Here is a 22150-nt window from a genome sequence, read left to right as displayed (position 1 = left end):
CATGACTTCATTTGACTTGATCTATAGCTTCAGCTTAAGAGAAAAATCCCAGACTATCCTCAAGGTTTGTGGTGACTGTCACATGAGAACACTTTAAGCTATAGAAACGGGAGGGTTCAGGCCATGTGGGGCATTCTGAAACCTGTAGGCATGCTGATGGTGTTTCCAACAGTCAACAGTTAAGCCCGAGTTACTCAGTGGATTAAATGCATATAGTATTTGATTTCTCTTACCTGGTAAAACTCCCTCAGCCATGTCTTCTGTAGATTTTCAAGCTGGAAATAGAAAAAACAGACAAAGAGTTAGCAACATAATACTTTAATACCAACTCTTAATGCATAATACTTCATCTCAAAATAACAATGATACTATAATATATGATCAAGTTGGTGTCTTTTCACTTGTCTGTGCACTAGATGAGAAGAGCCATTTCTTTCTGGGTCTGGTTCCTGCTCAGCATTTTCATAGAGCGTCTTGTCAAACCCGTGACCTTTTTTATCGTTTCCTTCACCAGTTAAATAAAAAATACTACAGGTCAGCTGAGTTTAAATAAACTCAGTGTGCTCTTCTGAGGATGTTTTCAAAGACAGTGCAGTATTGCGGGTCACAGACAAACCACAAGCAGACTATACATGTAGTACATCAACCAACAAGGTGAAATGACTGCAATACAATCGCACGTGAAAAATAAGGTAAAGATGAGTCGAGTACTCATCATGAGTATGCCGCATCTCACAATGACAGATCCATTAATTTATGCTTTATATTTACATATTTATAGTCAAGTATGTACATGTTATGAAATCTGAAGATTACATATCTAAACTCAATGATGCACACATTGAATAAGCAGATTTATCACTTCAAACCCCAACTCTTTCACCATAAAGGTTACACTGAAACAAACCAGAGTATCCGTGTCAATAATCATCTGCTTAATTCTGTTGACTATAAACTAAAAGTTTTGTTTTTTGTTAAAAGGTGTGGAAAGATCCCCAACACACAAATTTATTATATGTGTAAAAGATGTAGTGCATGCACTGAGAGGACCCTGCTTTAATCCACTTACTGCATCTTTCTCTCAGGGTCAAAAATCCTGACAGATCATCGACAAAGCTCTCGCGCTTCTTCTTTTCCTCACCTCCCTTTGCTCTGCCTCTATCTGTCATTCTCTCTGTCTTCCACTTTAAAAGGCTATTCGCAGACCTGGACTTCATTTGGTTTGTGCAGTGGAAACAGAAACAGGGCCCTGGGCAGTCTACCATTTATGGAGAGATCTCCCTATGTCGATAACTAGGTCTGATGAACGGCTGTGTGTGTCTGTGTGTGGTGTTGGGGAGTTTGTCCTAACAAGACTAGTCTATAATAAGAATACACAAGAGATCTGCTGGCTCCGTTGGTATCTGTAACAAAGCCCTAATATATTACAGAAGTAGGTGTTGTGAGCTTAGATGGCATGAGGGCACGGAGAGAGGTTTATATCTGAATAACTGACATCATATCTATATGCTGTTACTGGGGGGAAAAAAAATAAAATAATGCAGCTTATCTGAACTTTTTTCTTACTAAAAATCAATGCTAACTTCCCAAAACAGCAACACAATGACATCTTTTTGTTTTAGATAATAGTTCAACAAAAAGGCTACTATAGTTTAGAAGATCTTCCGCTTAGCATTAAGGCTAGCTAGCCTCTAATAGTGTTTGTTTAATCTATATAGATACAACTGTGTGAACGAGTCACTTTGTGAGGTGCGAGGTAAATATTTCCAGCCTAACAGTTTATCCCATTCATCCAGTACTTAGATAAACAACATCTTCGGCTAACGTGAAGATTTCCCGGCAACTTCACTGTAACTCTGACTGTTGCCTGCCAAGAAGCCGTCAGAAAACCCAAAAAAACTACCTTTGTACAAACAAGACTGCAGAGGTATTGATAGCACATAGCTAAACTTAGTATAGCTATTGCAGACACATTATATGAGAAACACGACACTGAAAGATTCCTGATTAACCTGAAAGAGAATTCTGCAACACCAAAGTTGATGGTAGGAGTAGACTTGTGACATGAAGGTTCCCAGAGAACAGTGAGGTTAAATTTCAGTCAGATAATGCTTTAAAATAACTGAATTGAAAATAAGAGGCTTCAACTTGGCAAACCGCTTCTAGAAAGGCACTGAAGAATTGCTTACAGGTTTCAAGCTAAGCTAACTAACTTGTTTAGCTATGCATTTTACACAGTCATCGAAAGAGAGAAATTAACTTCCTCATCATAGCCGTCAGTCACATAGGCTTAGAGACCTGTCAGCAACCCCTAGCAACCTCTGTATTACCAACACCAGTTGGTGAGTGGCTGAAAGATCAACCAAAAAAGGTGCTGGACCTCCATAAAGGTTGTGGTTCCTGACAGATTCATGCGATCACCCTTCGTTTGCGTTGAAGATGCAGACTTGTCTGCAAACATTCACTAACTAACCTCAGAGGAGCAGTGAAACAGAGAATGTTCACCTTCAAAGAAAAATTATTCTTGACTGAAGGCCATCGGTCTCAAGCAAACAAGCTGGCATCTTATTGGGCGACCGCAGCAACCACAGGAAGGTTTTTGATGCACCACTGTATACCTGTTAATGACCAATTTCACCTTGAGACTCCCAGCAACCTCCGCAAACCACCAACCATTGGGGGAATACACATTTTTTCGTAGCAATCGTGGTCACCATGGGGTCACTAACTGGTGCTTAGGCCTGCGTGACTGGGAGTTAGTAATCAATTTCACAGCAATTGCTAACAACCTCAGCAAGCGGTCAGAAATAATTATTTTTCCCTAGAGACCGGTGGTTGCCAGGCAGACATCAACCAGTCTCTTGGGCTGTATACCAATAACGCAAGACAAGCAAATAATTCATTCCAGAAATGGTATGATTTCCTGAATATTTAAGCAAGCAATGATACACCTGCACTCACCAAAATACTAACTGACTAATTACTGGAGCAAAAGCTTATCCCTGATGTGTTGACATTTCCAAGGGCACCTAAATGTCTCAGAACTTACTAAGTGTGTGTGTATGTGCACCATCATCCTGGCCTCAGCCAGATCAGACAGAGCATAGGTCTATATAAGGACATAAGCAGTGGACCTTGTCATTAGTCACATGGATGGAGGAAGAGAAAAAGAGAGCAAGACAGAGACAGGCACACAGACGAACAGAAAGGTTCAAATCATTTGCCAGCTTACCATCTTAAGGCTGCTGTGAGGATTAAAACGTTTTTCTCAAGTTCAGAGCTCAGTGCCCTTAGGTGACGGCGTCATGCAGTAACATGACAGCTCTTGATGATACGTGCTGATATTTTTGGCTCTTTCCATTGGTTGTTTCTCACAGGACCACTGTTAGCTGCACTCACTGCAATTTCAAAGGTTTCCTGTGTTCACACTCATATCGCTCAGACACTCAGTAACAAAGAGAGTGCAGCGGCTGTGAATTTAATCTCTCTAAAAAATCTTTCTGAGTGAGGACTTTGCACGTAAGGGTCACCATGGTAATAACGCGATACAAAGGTACCGCCACCTGTTTTATAAACAAGTTTAAAGGCATCTTATTTGGGGAATATGCGTCCTAGATCAACCAGCAACAGGCGCTCGGTCATGTAGATATCCATCCAGGGGTTTTCTAGAGCACTCTGATGTGCAGCAGAGATGTGCGGTGGTTCTGGGGAACAGATGTCTGCCTTGCAAGGACAGCTCAGAGGAGGACCGGTGGTTCCTGGGAGGCCCGAGCCCTGGAGAGACAGTGGGCTAATAGTAAAAGGAAAGGGAGGACAAACCGAGTCTATATCTGGAGCCTCGGCACTCTGCCGCCCACCCTCGTCAAATCAAAAGTTAATTTGCAGTTAATTAGAACGTGGGGCTATACAGGCAAAGAGGTAAAAATAAACCCACTCCATCCCCAGCCTCTCCTCCATGTACACCTCCTCTTCCTCCACTGGTGCTTTCACGAGCTTAGTTCTCTCCACCTCCTCTGTGTTTTTTGCCCATGCCTCTGTTTTCTCAGTCGATGGCCTACTTTTCAGACAGCGTGGGGAACTAAGAGACTCTGCCTGGGTTTTAAGTGGAAATCACTGTTTAACAGTGTTTTACTTTTTCATAGGTTTGTCAACAGTGTAAAACTGTTGAGTGATATCACTGATAATAGAGCAAAACTGCGTTGGAACTATGACAAAAGATTGGGCTAAATCTTCTGTACTTCATCACCTGAACGCCGTTTGCAGTTAAGTGGTACAGATAGAGAAAAAAAACAGAAAGGGGACTTTCAGTATGATCGGGTGTACCCTCATTTTCCTTTTCAGTTCGATATGATAGTGAAATCTGAAACATGAGTCCTATCGCTTCTTCTTTAAAGTAGGACACTATCACAGTACTTCTTTTGGGCACTGGCTGTAGGCTGAGTATCTTGTGACAAGATATTTGCAGAGTGCAAATAACCAATCTTTGAATTGAACAAATACCATGCAAAGCACTCTGGCTGGGCATGCTGAGAGGAAATGTGGTGTAACACTGACATCTGAAAAGTGAAGAGACAAGACAAATTACATCCCAAACTACAAAACTGTTGACGTCTTCGTCCTTTCACTGTTGACACAGTGACATCCCTAAATAAATGAAATCACTGACATGTAAAGTAACGAAAGCCATCTACAAACTTATGTGAAACATTTCAAATTTGGACACTTGCTCTCTATGAGATGCTGAAAAGCAGGGGCCAGGCTGCCAATGGATGTTCCCTAATTCATGTCACATTGTTTGAGCTTTTTTATAGTGTTTGTGCTCTTCTTATCCCCTTACCCCAAATGGAAGAAGCACAAAGCTGACCTTCATGAACCTCCTAGTTCTTTTAGATGTTTCTTCACGTTTCTTTGTCTTTTTTACCCACTGTATCTTCAAAAAAAATCACCAAGTTTGGCTTAATAATACTGCAAACTCTTTGCTTTACTATTGAAATGAAACAGCACTATAGAAATAACACCGAACTGAAGTGAATAAAACAGGATACAGCAATCAGAAAACAAACTGCACAAGCAAGACAAAAGCAAAAGTATCGGCATGACTAGACCCCACCAGATGTTTTTTGGTGAATGCGTGTTTCCACTGAACTGATGCTGACCTAAATAAATAAAAAGGGCGGCTGCACTAAAAAATAAAAATAAAATAAAATGCTTGCATTTCTCTACCAAAAGCTGCAAGCTATATCGTTTTGCAGAAATTGAAGGGTAAAGTGTGGTGATCTCTACTCACAGGAAGTGGTTAATCAGAGGGGAGGCTAACTCACTCTAGATCATGCTGACAAAGACTTACAGTATGCTAGCAGGAATGTCATCAACGTGTAATATATACATTGACTGTTGCCACACCGCTCTTGCATTAGTACGTATGCATTTGTTAAAAACAGTAACATGAAGCTCTGCTGTTGTAGCAGAGGTCACAACCTTCAGTCTTCTACAGAATCTTGGGGATTGTCACCTGAAGCATGCGCATACACACACACACACACACACACACACACTCTTTGGCTAGAATTAATCAGCACAGCTCCGTATAAAAGCAGGCTGTTTAAACTGCAACTCCGGGGAAATTACGTCAAGGCCGGTCCAGTTAGACCCCATGGTGATCTGCTGGGAACACATGGTCACCACATGAGTTCAGAGCCCACTCTTTACACTCCAAGTAATCCCTGTGATGTTTTCTCTTGCCCTCATTTTCAGCCGCAGTGTTATTATTTTCATTAAGGCCTGCTGAATGCTAAGTTTGGCCATGCTCGTGGCTCAGCTGTCTGTTATTTCCTGCCTCATCCTTCTCAACAGTTGCCATCCCCAACAGGTCCTGACTTTCTACAACCAGACTGGCATGGGGGGAAGAAAACAGCAATTAAAAGGATCTTCTTTCTGCTTCTTGCAACCTCTGTAATTGAAAAGAAGAGAGCGAAGATGAGGAGTCTTAAAAAAGCAACGGTTGCTTGGTTACACCTGGCACTAATACCAGACACGCACAGGTCTACCACAGAAAAAAAACACGGGAGGTACAACTTACAAACCAAGGAACAGTATGACTCTTTACAGCTTGCTTGTAACACAAATACACATAAACCTCAACTAAATATATGGACTGTGAGTCAAAAACGATTCACTAAAAGGGTCTACTTTTCACTTCGTTTTGCAAAAACGCTCCCTTAATGAGAGCAGTTACCTGCCCAAGCCAGAGGTCTAAATGATCACCAGTTTGAGGGCCTCATCACTGACCAAGACATTACCTTTGCCCCGCTACATTACGGCAACAGTCGTAATTCACTTTAAGTTCAGTGGAAACCAAGAAACCGCATGTATAGCTTACTTCCTAAACTTTCATCTAAAAGTCAAGCTTTTACAATACAAGCACACAGTTTCACAACATTACAGCTTCCTTAATGCTCACCCCAGAGTGCTGGCACAAACAGCATCTCTGCTTCCTACCTTCACAGCACTGAACAATCAGTGTGCTAATTTATGTTAGGATACCGTAAACCAAGTACACTTACCTACAACTTTACCATGATATGAAGTATAGCCAGAATACAGATGCAACAGTCATCAACATTTACCATGTGCATGGTGCATCAATGGAATAAGACGATTGGCCAGTATGTTTGATGTTTCTCTGTTGTTTGGTCTTTTTAGGAGGAGAGGCAGAACAAAGATAGTGGTCTCCCTTAAATTTCTATTCAGGATTATTTGTGTCTTCCTTATATATGAATGTGTCTGCTGACTTGTGGAAAAACTGATGAAACTGCTGTTTTAAAATAAAAAGACATTTTACACTGTTTTGTTAATGGACAGCTGATTTAAAAAAATCCAAATTATTACTATTATGCAGTGGTCAAATTAGGTGTTATGTGGTCACAACTATTGAAAAAACTTAACACTATAAGAAAGATAGCCCTAAGATAAGATAATCAAGTGTGTTTGTGTACAGTATAAAGAAAATTGTCAGGAACACCACTCATCCAGCTGTATAGCAGCCTGTGTGGGTCTGAAAGAGCTCTGTCAACCTGATTATCAGCTTCTTTCCTCCATCTGCTTCAAGCTTAGAGCAGCAAATACGTGGGAATCGACCATGCAGCGAAGCTCTAGGCAGAGATGCTACTGAACTGCAACAAGGGATGTGTAGGATCTACCAACGAAACCTCGGTGCCTCATTCTGTCTCTTGCAATCCCATAAAATACAAAAACTGCACAACTAAAAAGCAGAAACGAGCTTTTACAGTGCAGATGCTCCATTGTAGCAAATCAGTACTACTTCTGAAATCCTCTGGTCTAAGATACAGTCGCCTGCCATTCTCATGGGTTTTTTCCAGAACTTTAGTCTTTCATAAAATTGAGATTTTCAAGCACGCAATCAACCATCCGTGTCCCATTTGAGTCAACAAACCATGAACGAGTCAATGATAAGAAGGAATGGATCCCTTTTTTTCAGATTATAACCACCTAATTTGCCATGCAAAATAAATGAATGAATAACTCAGTGACAGATTTTACTACCAGGAAGGCTGCAGCAAACAACCGCAGCTCACAGAAACGAATGCTCTTCAAAGAGAATCAATTCTCCACTTTGATATGTCTTATTACCTAAATGAACTACAGCATGCGCAAGTTCCTAGGAACATTGTTTCATTTCCTTGTATCCAAAGCAAATGACCCAATTAATAACCACAGAAAGTTAAGATGTACATCAGTGGGCAAGAAGAGAGGCCTCTCACGTCAAAGCCTTGTTTTTTCCAACCCTTGTGGCGCAGCTCGTTGTGCATTGGCAGCTTGTATGCGAGTGTTGACAGGCTGCTTAAAAGGAGGTTATTGGCTTTCAGGGGAGCAGGCCGCTCACTAAAAATACCCTGCTAGATGGAGGCCCTTGACTGATCGAGGGGATCTGAGGAAGCACAGCAGCTGGAGAATCAGCAGGGGAATCTGCCGATTGGCCGGCCTCACATCCTTCAACAGTCTGCAGGCGATGTCACACTCCCGAACAACTCTCCTTCGTGGGAGCTCTGTGGAGGCCCGATGACGCAAAGGCGTGTCCCCTCAGTATTTTATATAACACCACATCAAAGAAGCTCATTATGGAACTAATTAGAGCAAACCCACACTGACATGTTAAATTAGATCGGGGGCCGGCTCTTGAGAGACGTCTTCATCCTATGAGAGGAGAAGGTATGGAAGTACGGTGCAGGTACAGAGGAAGGAAACACGTCAGCCTCAAACGGCGTTTTGTATCAGCGCCGGGCTGCTCATAATTGATTAATTGATGACGCATGCAGAATCTGAACTATTCGATTCTTTTCAGATCACACAGCTACTTTATTTGTGTCATTCTTGCGTACAAACAAGCACAACACTATGAATAGCTTTGACTGTGCTGCGTTTCCACTTCAACTCTGTTCTTTCTCTCTCTAAAGGCAAGGTTTCACCCAAATGTTGTGCAAATTTAAGCTGCATTTACGGATAATTTGCTAAAGGCAAATTCACGTACAACTCAGTGTTGTCACACAAACATAAACTTCTGGACGTATCAGCTCTCTTACTGACCGATTGCAGTTAAAACACTGTAGAATAGGAGGGAGCAAAATGTACCGGGGTAGTTCTTCCAGAACTAAGTGGGGCAGCACATGCCTACAACTATTCTTCTTCTCCTGTGCTGAAAAAGAAAAAGAAGGCCACCCACAATCACAGGAAAAACTACACATGGAAGATATTTACTGTAGTTCCAACCACAACTCATTGATAAGAAAGCCGGTAAGAGTCGGTATGGTAGTACTTTGCGTTGTTATCCTGAAACACATCAGAATTGTGTTGGAGACAGCTGGCAATGCTGTTGTGAAGTCAGATACGCTCAGTAGGCTTAAACGGTTGCAATGGTTGGTGTTATATAAATGTTTACACTTATATAACAAGTTAGTAACGTTCACAGGCTACTAAACAACCATCCTAACATTTAAGTGTGCGTCGTCAACACAAACTAAAACAACACGTTCACATTTTCAGCTTACCCCACCCATGTCAGTTATTTAAAATATTTTTTATGAAAGAGATTATATTTACATACATGGGAGAATCTTTTTTTTCAGGTCTTGAGAATCTTAATTTCTGATATGATGACATTCATAATGAAGAACAATTGAACTTATTTCAGGTTTTTTGAGGGGAAAATTTTGCCTCTCTTGTCCCTTAAGGTTTGGACATTGGTGGATGACGCTTTTAGAAGCTTTTAAAACCTTATTTTGGAGAAAAGTAAGCAAACATTAAAGGATATTTTTTTTAATCAGATGTGTCTGGTGTCCCACCTGTCCACTGACCTTTAAAATAAATGAAGATTAGATCCTGAGTGGCTTTTCCTCTTCCTCTCTTAAAAGCTGTAATTTTATTTCATTGATTTATCTGTACTGGATTTTCACGATGACTTGCATTGAGAACAAAAGCTTGACTGAGAGCTCTACTTTTATATTTCTGAAAGTTTTGTCTGATTATCTTTTTCATTTAGAAAGCATACACTGACAGAAGAAAACTCTATAAACTATTTTCTTCTGGATAAATTCCAGCCGACCTTGACCCTAAATAGAAATAATCCAATATAGAGAATGACTGAATAATTGAATAATTTCATCACTGCTATGAAAATATTCTGGAGAAAGCATATTTTGTTGTATGATTGGGAGAAAAAAGATGAGATGATGAGGGCTGGCAGTGACTTCTGCAACCATGGTTAGGGACACGTAAACTGCTATTAGAGTATTGATGCAAATGTACACACACCCACCCATTTTAGTGTGAATCGACATTGTAATCAGCTGGGATTTGTCTAGATCAAATGTCATTAGAAAACAGGAAATTACAGCACTCAGGGCAACCACCATGTGGTTGGAAAGCCTTTTCCCCACTACCTGAGAGCACAGCGCACAGTAACAATACCATTCAACAGCACACACACCTAGGCTGAAGGATACAGTCTGCTGAGTAGGTGTGTAAAATCTCTGCATGCAATGCAGACTACAGCATGGGTCTTAAACTTCTTACCGTATGAGCCATATTAGCTTTCCATTTCCTTTAATAAATGATTTAGTCTTTCCAGTAAATAGGAAAAAAAATCAAGGACATTTTAATTGCCCTGAAAAAGGCTTTTTGCTGTATAACTCTGAGGTGCTGCAGAAGGTGTCAGAGCAGCAATCTGACAGAGCTATGCTACTATCTAAATAGTGTGAGCTCTCCCACTCACACCTCTGCCATGTGTTACTCAACACATACAGTAAACTCCCTAGAACAATGTGATGTATGCAGCTACTGGATGCCCCTTGAATACCTCTTTAGTGAGAAGTGACAAACAATAACCTTGAACAAACTGCAATTTTCCCAAGAAGACACAAATGAAAGAGCTGTGTGATTCAGCATTATGTCAAGTGTGTCATTCATACTTGTATCCATTTGAAAGGTTGGTCAGTGCCATATTAAAGATTCAATTATATAAATATAGGTTGTAATTTGAGTAAGCTTTGGTTCTATAATCACAAATTACAAGAATTAATTACACAAGCTTTGCCATGTGTCTTTAATAAATTAAACCACCTCAGGATTATTTAAAACAAAGACATCCCAAGAATAAAAAGCAACCAAAGTGACATTATACAATACTTTTATAATAAATGTTTTTGGTTGATTCATAGTTAACCTGTTTGCCTTGCTTGCAAATGCTCCGTGGTTCGGTACAAAGAGGATACACAAACCCACCCGCAGCGGGTCACAAGTTAATTTACTCCTAGAGCTCCTCCCAGTTCTTGGTAAACGGCAGGGTTGCATCAGGAAACGTATCTGGTGTTAAATCTGTGCCAAATCAAACGCTTCTATCTGCTGTGGCGACAGTGTGGGTAAAAAGATGAACCTTCCTATTTCAAAATAATTATTATAGAAATGTTTTTTATTTCTGCGTTTACTCAGCCAAAGTAATCATATGTGTTTGAAGGTTTGGCTTGTTCACCACAAAAAACCCTTACAGTAACCAGCTTGTCAAGAAGCCACTTACAGTGACTCTCCAGACAGAATTTATCTGTCACTCTCCCACTAACTTGAGAGGTGGAGTGTAAACAGTTTGCAGTTTTCTCCTTAAAAACTTGGCTGTGTGCTTAGACCGGCCATTGGTACTCAATCAGTTTTCAGTATTGTCCCAGAAATTCATATTTTTCCAACATTTTAGCAAAGTAACCAATACTTTTGTCTCAATACTTGTGCACAAACACGTTACGCTAACATGGAAGCTGAAGTTCAAGAAAACTCAAAGTTCAAAACGAATATTTCAGATTATATTAAATATGTTAAACCTTCACCACGGAAGCATGAAGCACAACACAGAGTATGATCGCGCTCTCTTTAAACCCATTCTTCATGCCAGCCTAAAGTGGTAATACAGTATAGCTTTCTAATAGTTGTTAGCGATACAAAACAATTATGTTAGACCATTTTAGCTGAGTGCATAAGCTTTTATTTCTTTCCACAATGATCTTAACAGCCCAAGGGAATCTATGACTCATCAAATGTGTTCCAGGAAAGCTTGTTTCTATGTGTGTGCTTGTTTATAAAAGAAGTGTGGCAGAATAACAGGGAAATACTGTTAGTGATCACAGAGAGAGAGGAAGGGCGTGTCTGTTGCTTTAGATGCTACCCAGACCCACTGCACTGTAATTTCGAGTCACCAGCAAGCAAAGATAAAGACTATCCACACAGTGAAGGCCTGCTGTGTTATCTCTTTGGCTTCTTCACTTTCAGCCACCAGTGATTAGAGCTGAAAGCGACTGATGCTCAAACAGTATGCAACAGCATCTGATACTGGCCTCATAAAGAATAACAATGAACAATAAACTCCCACCAACTACTTTTTCTGGACTTTAAATCTTGTTTACAAGATTGGCCAGTATGTTGTATCTTGTTTATAAGACTGTTTTAATCTTGGGTGGTGTGCCATATGTCTAGCTTTCTTTGGACCTAATAAAAAAATAAAAACGCCATTACCTATAAAGATAAGAAGCTTTTTTACACAGCCAAGGTGCAGTTAAGGGTTAGCCCTGGTGTTCCGTGCATATACTGAGAAACAAAGGTCAGCATGCTGGTTTGAAACAAGGCTAAAATCAGTTATTTACAGGCTTTTCATTATTTTCTCTCATACATACTGCTCCAGTGGTGGATGATCATATCAAACATGGTTTATATTTCAAATGAGGAGATTCAGGACTTAAATAACATGCAAAGTACACGAAATACTTTCTATGTTATTTAACTAAAAAAGTACAGGCTTCATCTTTTCTTTTAAACCACATTCTAACCATTCATTAGAAATGACTTCCACCTTTCTTGGATGTCATCTCTTTCATCCCACAGATGATAGAGAAGGTTTCAATAAATGCTTTAAGTTTCTCATTTTTTTGCTGACAGATCAACTGCTTCTTGTCGTCAACCTGTCTTATTCTTTTTCTTATGGTCCGTTAGCCCTATATATATCTTTTATATAACTTACGGTGTAAAAAAAGGGCTGCTCTTTTACAACATCGTCACCACTTTCTCCATTTCACCTTGAAGTAAACATTCCTGATGCAGAGGAATGGGGATGTGGCACACAAGCAGATTCAGAATGATTCAGTTTCACCAACATACACACGGTAATAAGAACAAAACTGCCCGGGGCGTGTGTACTTATATCACACGATTTCTTTTCATATTTATATATTTTTGAACTATGAATTGTCCAAAGCTATTCTAATAGTGTCGAAAACAACAATATATTACAATTCAATTCAATTCAGTTTTATTTATCTCGCGCCAAACCACAACAATTTTGTGTTTAGGCGCTTTATATTGTGAAGACCCTACAATAACACAGGAGCCTAATATAATAAAAACAATACACTGCAAATGAGCAAACTGTGGTGACTTTTCTTATTTTAAGTGTAAAGTAAATGAGATACTTCATAGGAAATCTGTCTTTCACAGAAAAATTCCTCCCAATGGAAATGACAGAGTGATTCCATCATTAACGACATTTCGTTCTTTCAGAATCTTTTTCCAGACTTTTTAAACATCACAAAACCAATAAAAAATAAATAAATAAAACCACCGCAAGTAAATTAGTTCATAAAGCAATATGACAGTGATTCTAATTCAAATAGGTCAAATAGCCACATCAGCTGCTCCAGGGTCTATAAGAGAAGGTCTAATATTTCTTTTTCCTTTTCCGGGAGAGAGCTCATTAGTAGGGCGAGGCTGCGGTCGCGCTAGAAAGCATCCACATCTGAATCTAACCTCTCTGGAAAAGAAATAAAAACTTTAACAAGCACCAGACACTTTCCTGGAGAATCAAACAACGTTCCACATGGCATCAATAATTGATAGATCTAATAAAACACGGCACAGGCCTGGTTACTGTCTCTAGAAGTAGAATATCTTCTCCCCTCAAACAATAGCCTCAAGCAAAAGGCTATTGTTTGAAGGAAGGGGATGAAATAAATGTACTGAGTTGAGTATTTCTGGACAAACAATGGACTGCTAAAGTCGCTAAGTTCAAACTGGAAGGAATTCTTATTGTTTGAGGTACAAAAAAAGCATTCCACTGGATTTAAAAGCTAAGGCAGATCCATATTCCTGCTGGAGTAATTCAACAGAAGGAGTACCGAAGGTAGCTAAAGTCCACAATAAGTCACATTTTCAGGGAAATATATACCTTCAGAATATTTATGATGCACATTATCACGCTGCTGTTCCAAAAACAGCTTTTTCCCAAGATCGTTTTGGAGTCATTTAAAACGCTGCATACGAAACATATCCACTCCTCTTGATTCTCTGCTTATTTATTATTCCACTACACTGCCATTATTCATATAATGTTGATGTGAAGAACACTAACTTGTCATCTTAGAGAAGTTATTTCAGCATTTCGAGGTCAGAGTTCAGTCAAACTGAGGTTTTTGGCACAACTTCATGTATTTTTATGAAGGAAAGCCTTCAAGGGTCAAAGCTCCAGCACCACACTCATCTTGACTCATCGGGATTCTAATGAAGACATCTGGAGAAAACGTGTCAGCTTCATTGTGCTTTTTTTATCCTGAAAGCTCCAACAGTTGCATAAGTATTAACTTCCAGGAGTGCTTATTTTAGATACGGACACGTGTGACCAGGGGCAGGAAATCCCTGACAGCCTTAAAAATCCAGAACTGTGCCACTGGGGACTCACTAATCATGATCGAATTACGCATTTTCCTGGTCGGCTGGAATTTACGCTCTGACGAAATGTCAAAAATTAAAGAGTCAAATGTGTAGGGTTGCAATGACTGCTCACTTCGTCAACAAAAGAGATATTACTTGACTGACTTTTTATTGGTCAGCTGGAGAAGAAGAAAAAAAAAGCAGGAAGTGGTGACACGCAGTCACTCACGGACAGATCTTACAGTTTGCACCACTTCTCCATGCTGTCACTATAGGCCCGGTATCTTTATGATTCAGACGGGCAGTTTACCTGTCGATATTCTGGGCCAATTTGAATGTTTAACATGATAATGTTGTGGTTGTTTTCCTTTGTTTTTCTTTATTATTTTTTCTGTTGTTTACCTTTTTAAGCAGAAAAATATTTAATCACTCATTTTTGACTCATCACCACTCTGTCAACATTGAATGACAATGTAACTGTTCACAGGCCATTAATGGTTCAGCATATAACACTAGAAACATTAGTTAGACTGACTAAGACTTTTAACCGTCTGAGCACTAACTTATCATTAAATTTAACCATAACCAATGCTATCACGTCATTTTTGTTCTTTTTTTAAAAATGTCTTGGTAACAAGGTAGCAAAGAAAAACACTAACTTGACATGAATGAAAATCTATTTATTTTCTTTCCATAGAAGTACCTTTTGCTTGTCACCAAAAAAATTCGGGTTAGGGTTGGAGTTTGAGGTTAGGGTTAACAGACCTCAGAAGGTTAAAGCTCAACCTCAAACACTGGCACACTACCACAGTTGGCTTTACCTTATCTGCAGACGTCTGAAGACAGCCCAAAGCCACATTTCGATTACCCAGGGCAATCACCATTATTAAGAGATCCAAGTTTATCATTTAATATTCACGAACAAAGACACCAGTAAGCAAGGAATGTAACTACACCATTTCTCATTTCTGTCTATCATAATTCAAAGCATCTGCAAGAACTGATGAGATCTATAGTGCACTTTGAACAACAAGGATCCAGTCTGCAAAAAAAGGCCATACTTAGAAATACATGCATAATTCAGCAACGGAAGAAAGAGAGATGGCAAGAATTAGGCTGTCACAGATTCATCATGAAAAATAAACCCGCTCTACTTTCCTGATCTTTGAAAAGTCACTCGCATGGTTGCTACCTCTAGAGGCATCCATGCATAAATGTTTGATGAGGAAGGAGAGTGCTTTTTTTCCCCTTTTTCTGTCTTCCAGCTGTGCACACATGTTCATGTGAAAAGGGTAAAAGTCAAAGATTGATTTGGATATCGATCCCAGACGTTGTGCCTTGGTGTCAGGCACCATTACTGCTATTGATTCAGTGAAACTAACAAAAGAGAGAATTTTGGTGTTGACGCTGAGAGCTGGAAAAATAAATAAATAAATAAAAAAAGACAAATGCCACAGCACAGCACTACCTCATCAAACCCTTTAGTTTCTTTAGACCAACAACTCTGTATTAGCTAAATATAGAGGTCATTTCATCCCTTGTAAGCAAGATCGATAATTTGACCTGTGCGTGTTTATGTACACTGCATTGCCAGGGTGTAGCACAGTAGTTTATTGCACATGAAGTCTTCTTTAAACATCCACAAGATTCCTAATCAAACAAATAAAATTAAAGATTATCTACCCAAGTCACAGCTCAGCATATCTCCAGAGTATTTGGAGGCTTTGGCTGCTGGAAATACAAACTCAAACCAGTAAAATTGTGACAAGAAATAAAACTATTTTTTAAACTCCTGCCCTGAAAATGCCACGACCCACATTTTAATCCTGAATTAGTATCTTTATGTCAGTTTTATGGCAAAAAAACAAGCTCAGCAGATAAGCACCAGGAATGTGATTATAATCTCTGGCTTAGTGAGGAGAAAAGAGGACATAATCGTCCTGTAATCCATTTCTGTGTGAGGATAGCATGCGATTACAATTAGAACAGGCACAACCTTGTCAGTGGGCTGTGTGCAGAGCGTGTGATTTTTGTCAGGTATTGCAGCCTTCATCACATTCTGAGGTGTCACACAAATTAACCAGTGATTTTGTTGTTAAGTGAAGTCATTATGTAAACGTCTCTAGAAGGGAAGCAACAGGAAATGGTTAGGAGTAGGTGGAGGAGGAGAGAGAGAAAACAATGCCTATAGTACAAATTGCGTTTCCTTCAGGTGGCGGGCTATACACTTCTACTTCCTGTACAAGATTTGCCCTATTCCGCTGATACTGTAACTGTACTGCTGCTCTCTTCTTCTGCCTCTGCTGGGGTCAGACCATCTCCGGATCACCTGTCTCATAGCTGTTTTTTCCTTACTGCAAATGCTGTCCTCTGCCTTCTTGGGTTGCCTTTTTTTCTTGTCTTTTTTTTTTCTTAGCGTTTCCCTCTCTGTTCTTATCTCGTGGCGCTCTCCTGCACACAGCATCCTGTTTGCACTGGGGCAGGACAAACATTGTCTCTGTGTGACGCCGAAGACATTTCACAGGCTATCACGTTTTCAGCATGAGCCCGATATCTCTATAATTGGGTTCTTCCTGCTGGGAGTGTGTGAGAGAGAGAGACAGAAAGAGCGAGAGAGAGTGAGGAAAGGAAAAAAAGGAAGGGTGAAAAAGAGTGAGCGACTGGCAAGAGGGGGGAGCTCGGAAGGGTCATTTTCCATTTCCACCAGGACCCCATTAAAATGTCTCAGAAGCCCCACAACAATCCTTTCTGTCACTGTATACTATCTAGAGCAGAAAGATCAACATGGAGATCCGTGTCATACAAAAATAGGTTAAATCCATCATAGTTCATCAGGCAAAGCCCAAAATGGGACACAGCAGACTCTCCCCCACTCTTTCGACATAAAACTAGTTCAAAATATGTCCAAATGAAGACTGCATCTCCCAAGCAGTCCTCTCATTTAAACAGCTCCTCTGGGCACTGATCTACACCCAGTGCCAGAAAACCAAACTTCCAAAATAAACAGCAGAGAGGGCTCTGGGTTTCCACAACACAGTGCCTGGGCCCAGACCTCAACCAGACCCAGAGTGAATGAGTCACGCCTCAGAAACACCACAACAGTTCTCAGTGGTTAAAACCCAGGCCAGACAATGATTTTGGACACACGACGCACTTGTTAAAAGATGTCTGACCATCTGTTAACGGAGCTGAAATGAATGTTTCTGAAACCTGTGTGTTAGGGTTTGGGCGGTGGTGAATAACAGTGTTCTCCGCTTCCCTGTAATTGAACTGTATTCTCCTTTAGTTTCACCTCTTCTGACTTCCTGAATTTCATATTCTCTGTGGCCCCTCCCGTTGATATTTTAAGAGGTTTCCATTCGCCTTCAACATCACAGAGTAAACTGCTGACACCCTAGAGGGATCCCCCCTCTTATGGGCCCTCAGTTGGATACACTCAAAACACATGATCTGTTATTTATCTAAGCCCAGCCCTGGGTGAGGTGCCTGCAAGGAAGATTCATAAAATTCCCTTTATTATTTCTTTTTTTTGTTGGCAATTAGTGGTAACAGTTTATATGACACAATTTGTTTCATAATTCAATTTCAAAACTTTCTTCTGAAGTGACAAGACAGAGCAGATGGTGGGAAAGTCATGAGGTTAGCCTACATTGAAAAGAATATTTTAAGTGTGTCATACATTTGGCAGCTTGAGGACTTAATAACTTTTTTAGAGGTCATTTGAAAAACAGGATGAGATGGGAAAGTAGGAAAGGAGAAGGTAAGCATCTTTGCCCAGCCACGAAACTCTCGTGATGAAGAAAAGTCCTACCATAAAAGCAAGGGCACTGTTGTGCAGAAGAATGTAAGGCCTCGCTCATTTGGGCTTTTCACACATATTTTTACATGCAGAGTCAACTCACACGTGGCTTGAGTTTTGACACAAGGTCAACTGTAAAAATATAAACTCATCTCCATCTCTGTTATACTTTTTCAGTGTACTGCAAACCCAGTGGCCTACCAAGCCTAAGCTGAAAGGTGGAAAAAGTATAGAAAAAATATAGAAAAAAAAAACAATAGTGACATTATGAATACTAATAAGACATTTTGTACTTTAGTTGTTCGGTATATATCTGTAATTACAGTGAAAATTTAACATTGGGTTAATCACATAATGTACTGTGTATGAACAAGGTTAAGCGTTGCCTGGTGCTGTCTTGCTAGAATAGTCTACATTACAATCTGTAGGTCTGCTTTCACCTGCAACATTGTATCTGCACTCAAGTTACAATGAGAGCCTCACATAGGCATCCAGATTAACGGCGAAACAACTAGTAGCTTAGTTTTCCACCAGGAAGGCACCAGACCCCGACATGGTGTTGTCTTCACGCCTACTGGCTGAAGAACCTGACTGCACTCCATGAGCGTCTGACAGAACAAATGAACCAACTGCTAGTCCATGAGGGACACCCAGAATGGCTAACCGGAGGCTGGACAGTCCTGATCCCCAAGGACCCCCAGAAGGTACCGGTTCCATCCAGCTACCGGCTAATAACCTGCCTCAGTACCACATGGAAGCTCCTGTCAGGTATCATGGCGGCTAGGATGAACAGGCACATGGCTCAATACATGAGTGGGGCACAGAAAGGAATTGGTAAGAATACCAGAGGTGCAAAACACCAGCTACAGGTAGACAGGGTGCGTGTGTGTACATATAGCTATTTGCCAAATACATCAGTATTCTAATATATGTTCTAACATAGCTGACAGAATCAATCTATAAAGGCTCCAATCCTTCCTGTTATTCACATAGTGTATACAGACAGGAGGAGCTGTTTTCAGGAGTGAGAAAAGGAGAATGAGGTTCCGAGTGAAATTGGTGTCCCGCAATCAATTTAAAATTTTACATTTCAAATAGTGAAAAATAGAAAATCAGTAGCTTTAAAGAACAGCTGATATTGAGGGGTATCATGACAAAAAAAAAATATCAATGTATGTAAAACACTGCTGCAGCTGCCAGATACAGTTTGGTGGGCATTAATGTGCCTGAGCTCCTCACCAAAATCTACTGCATATATAGGAAAACAATCAACCAACAATACTGTTCATGGAGCTATGCCACTATCACAGCCTTCAGAGCATAACTTAAGCCAGTATTTCCTGTAAAATCTGAATACAAATAACTGCTGTTTTCTACACTACATTTTTCTTTCAATCGAATTTACTTTAATCCCAAGAGTATTAAGAGTACTCACATCTTGCATGCTATTGAGAAATGTTCGCTTTCCCAGAAAGGTATGACCCTGACACACATATTCCTGGATCATATAGATGAGTGGGAGCTGTGAGGTGAGCATGCAAAGACAACAATGTTCACCTGAACAATGGCAAACAAGTTCCCAGAAACAGCAGGCTGCAAAACCTGCATCCTGACCTGGCTCACTTCTATTCCTATCTTTAAAGGCGTTTTGTGTTGCCCCTGTTGCTTTTCAGGCTGCATCGCCCATCACACAGCACAAAACACCTCATCAGTTTTACAGATTCAAGCACTCGGGTTCCTGTTTACCTAGGCCTGGTCCCATTCGTCATCTAATATATCTAATCATGTCTAGCGCTCGGTCCCGTCATTCTCTGGTGGCCTTCCAGCAGAATGCAGACATATATTAATAAGAGATGAAAATGTGTGCACAGTTAGACAGGATGAGGAGTGTACACTGGTCATCATGAGAGATGTGTAAACAGGAATTGAGAGACAAAGTTCCATGTAATCTCTGTGCTCCAGATGCCAAGTTCATACAAACTCACAAATAGCTTTTGGCTAGACACAAGGACTGTTATCTCTAACAAAATAAAACCGTTTTAGCCACCTCACACAGCCTGTGGCAAAGATCTCCACTGAGTCACATAGACAGGACATTATGTGACTAAAACTGACCATGCACATTTCACCTCAATGGATGTGAGTTTAAGGCACACACAAAAAAACCACACTGGAAGCCCCCTTAATCTCTGATATTGGAGGGTTTAGACTATAGAGCCAATATTTTTAGATTGTTTCTCACACTGACCCTACAGCCAAGTGTCATTTCACCCCCGCTGCAGTGCAGTGAGCAAAAATGAAGCTCTTAACACAATCAATGAATGACTAAGCGCACACTAATCACAATAACATTAGGTGCTGGAGAACAGTAAGAATAGCTATGGCCCCGCTCCTCTAGTGTGACACTTAATTAATCTGGTTTAATTTCTACTAATGGCTTCAGTTCAAACAAGGTGAAGAGGATTGAATTAAGTGTTAGAACTTATTAAATACAGTACATCATAAGAATATTATCAAGTATATTTATATCTGAGTATTTAACGCCTTAAAGATTCATGTCAACAGCACTTGCCCCAAAATATCAAATATTATCCAGGGACTAATACAGATCCACTCCAGTGCCTAGATTAACCATAAATTTGTGCATTGTTCTATGTTAGTAAGACTAATCCAGAATAATACAATACACAGTTCCTAATGAACCCAATTAAGAATTAGAGGCCATTGTTTATACTGTAGAGGACAATTATCTTCTCCAAAAGAGAGGCAGCCCTATAACCTGAAGCTCTACCAGGAGGTCACAAGTCACTGAATTTCTCAGAATATGTCTAACGTGTACTTATCATACATTCACATTCAAAACAGAGGCAGTTAACCACCTTGACACTCGAACAGTCATCGACTAGGATAAAGCGTCGGTGTTAATCACTCAAGTCACTTGATATAGAGCTGCTGGTGCTCACTTTCCTAGCTGCAAAGCTGGAACTAGGAAATAGGCTGGACAGTAAGGGTGCGAAGCAGATCACCATTCCCGGGAAGCTATCTTCTTAAGTGTCCCTTCAAGGCACTACTTTACCTCTGTCAGCAGCCAATCAGATAAGGCACTGGCTTTGGCTGTCACCTCTCATTGTTACTGTGTGTGGATACATTTGCACAGGCATAAAATGCAAAAAACAAGTTTCTTTCACGTCTCTTATGCTCCTCCTCTCATCATTATCAACTACCTGTACGACTAATCAACTTATTATTAATAAAACAGAATGTTTGTTCAATCAAAAAAAAATTGTTTCCACTCCTTGAAGGTTAATTTTTTTTGGAAGCGTTGTTAAGTAAATCTTGCCTCGCAGAGGGACGGTGGCACTAACAGACCAATAAAAAACTATGGTCTTAACGTAGCACCATGCCTCTTTTAGGGTAATAAAAGAGTCAGTGAGTAAACAAAGGTCTGCTGGTGACTAGAGATGCTGCTATTCATGACAGCAGGGCGGAGGAGCTTAAAAATCCCTCTGCTCATTTCTCTGTGAGCACTGTGGCCCCAAAGCTGTGTCCTTAAAACCATATAGCCTAGATAGAGCTACAGTATCGACACAGGTGCTTTATTAGGCCAAAATTCAACCGTGTGACTGCAGCTATACTCTGCCAATAACATCAGCTAGTTACGCAGATAATGACGAGTGCGACAAAAGACTTTAACTAGACACAGAACTAAGCTAGAGGTGTAAGGGTCAAAGCACACTGCCTGTAAAATATTATTGTTCTAGAACTGCTGCACATATAAAGATCAGAATGATAGGCCACATGCAGAGCAAGCCAGGCAAAGTGTTTTAACAATGTGTTGCAAGACAAAATCACCAAACTGATGCCAGCCCTTATAAACCCGTCCACTCTTCTGTGTCAGACAATTTTATGTCCATTGGACAAGTTTATACGATACGAGCAGTGTTTTTTCTTTTTTCCTGCCATCAGTGGAATGTTTTTCAGCATCCCAACTGACACACTGAGCAGACTTTGGACAGAAACATACATTTATTTACAAGATTTAACAAGGTTTCCATCTGTGCTATAGCTAAAGCACATGCCCATAAAATCTAAATG

At 40.2% G+C, this 22150-nt stretch overlaps 1 protein-coding gene across 2 annotated transcripts in view; it reads right to left on the bottom strand.

Annotated features, from left to right (window-relative positions):
* LOC116318505 (inositol polyphosphate-5-phosphatase A) overlaps positions 1–22150 on the bottom strand; it is a 147267-nt gene that overhangs the window by 107065 nt on the left and 18052 nt on the right. For both annotated transcript variants that reach the window (XM_031737515.2, XM_039621383.1), the window contains one exon: positions 234–275. In XM_031737515.2, the coding sequence (XP_031593375.1) occupies positions 234–275 (42 nt within the window). The remainder of the gene's footprint in view (positions 1–233; positions 276–22150) is intronic.

The sequence above is a fragment of the Oreochromis aureus genome, linkage group 13 (assembly GCF_013358895.1).
Source record: "Oreochromis aureus strain Israel breed Guangdong linkage group 13, ZZ_aureus, whole genome shotgun sequence".
Lineage (NCBI taxonomy): Eukaryota > Metazoa > Chordata > Actinopteri > Cichliformes > Cichlidae > Oreochromis > Oreochromis aureus.
This window is presented reverse-complemented; position numbering and strand designations above follow the sequence as displayed.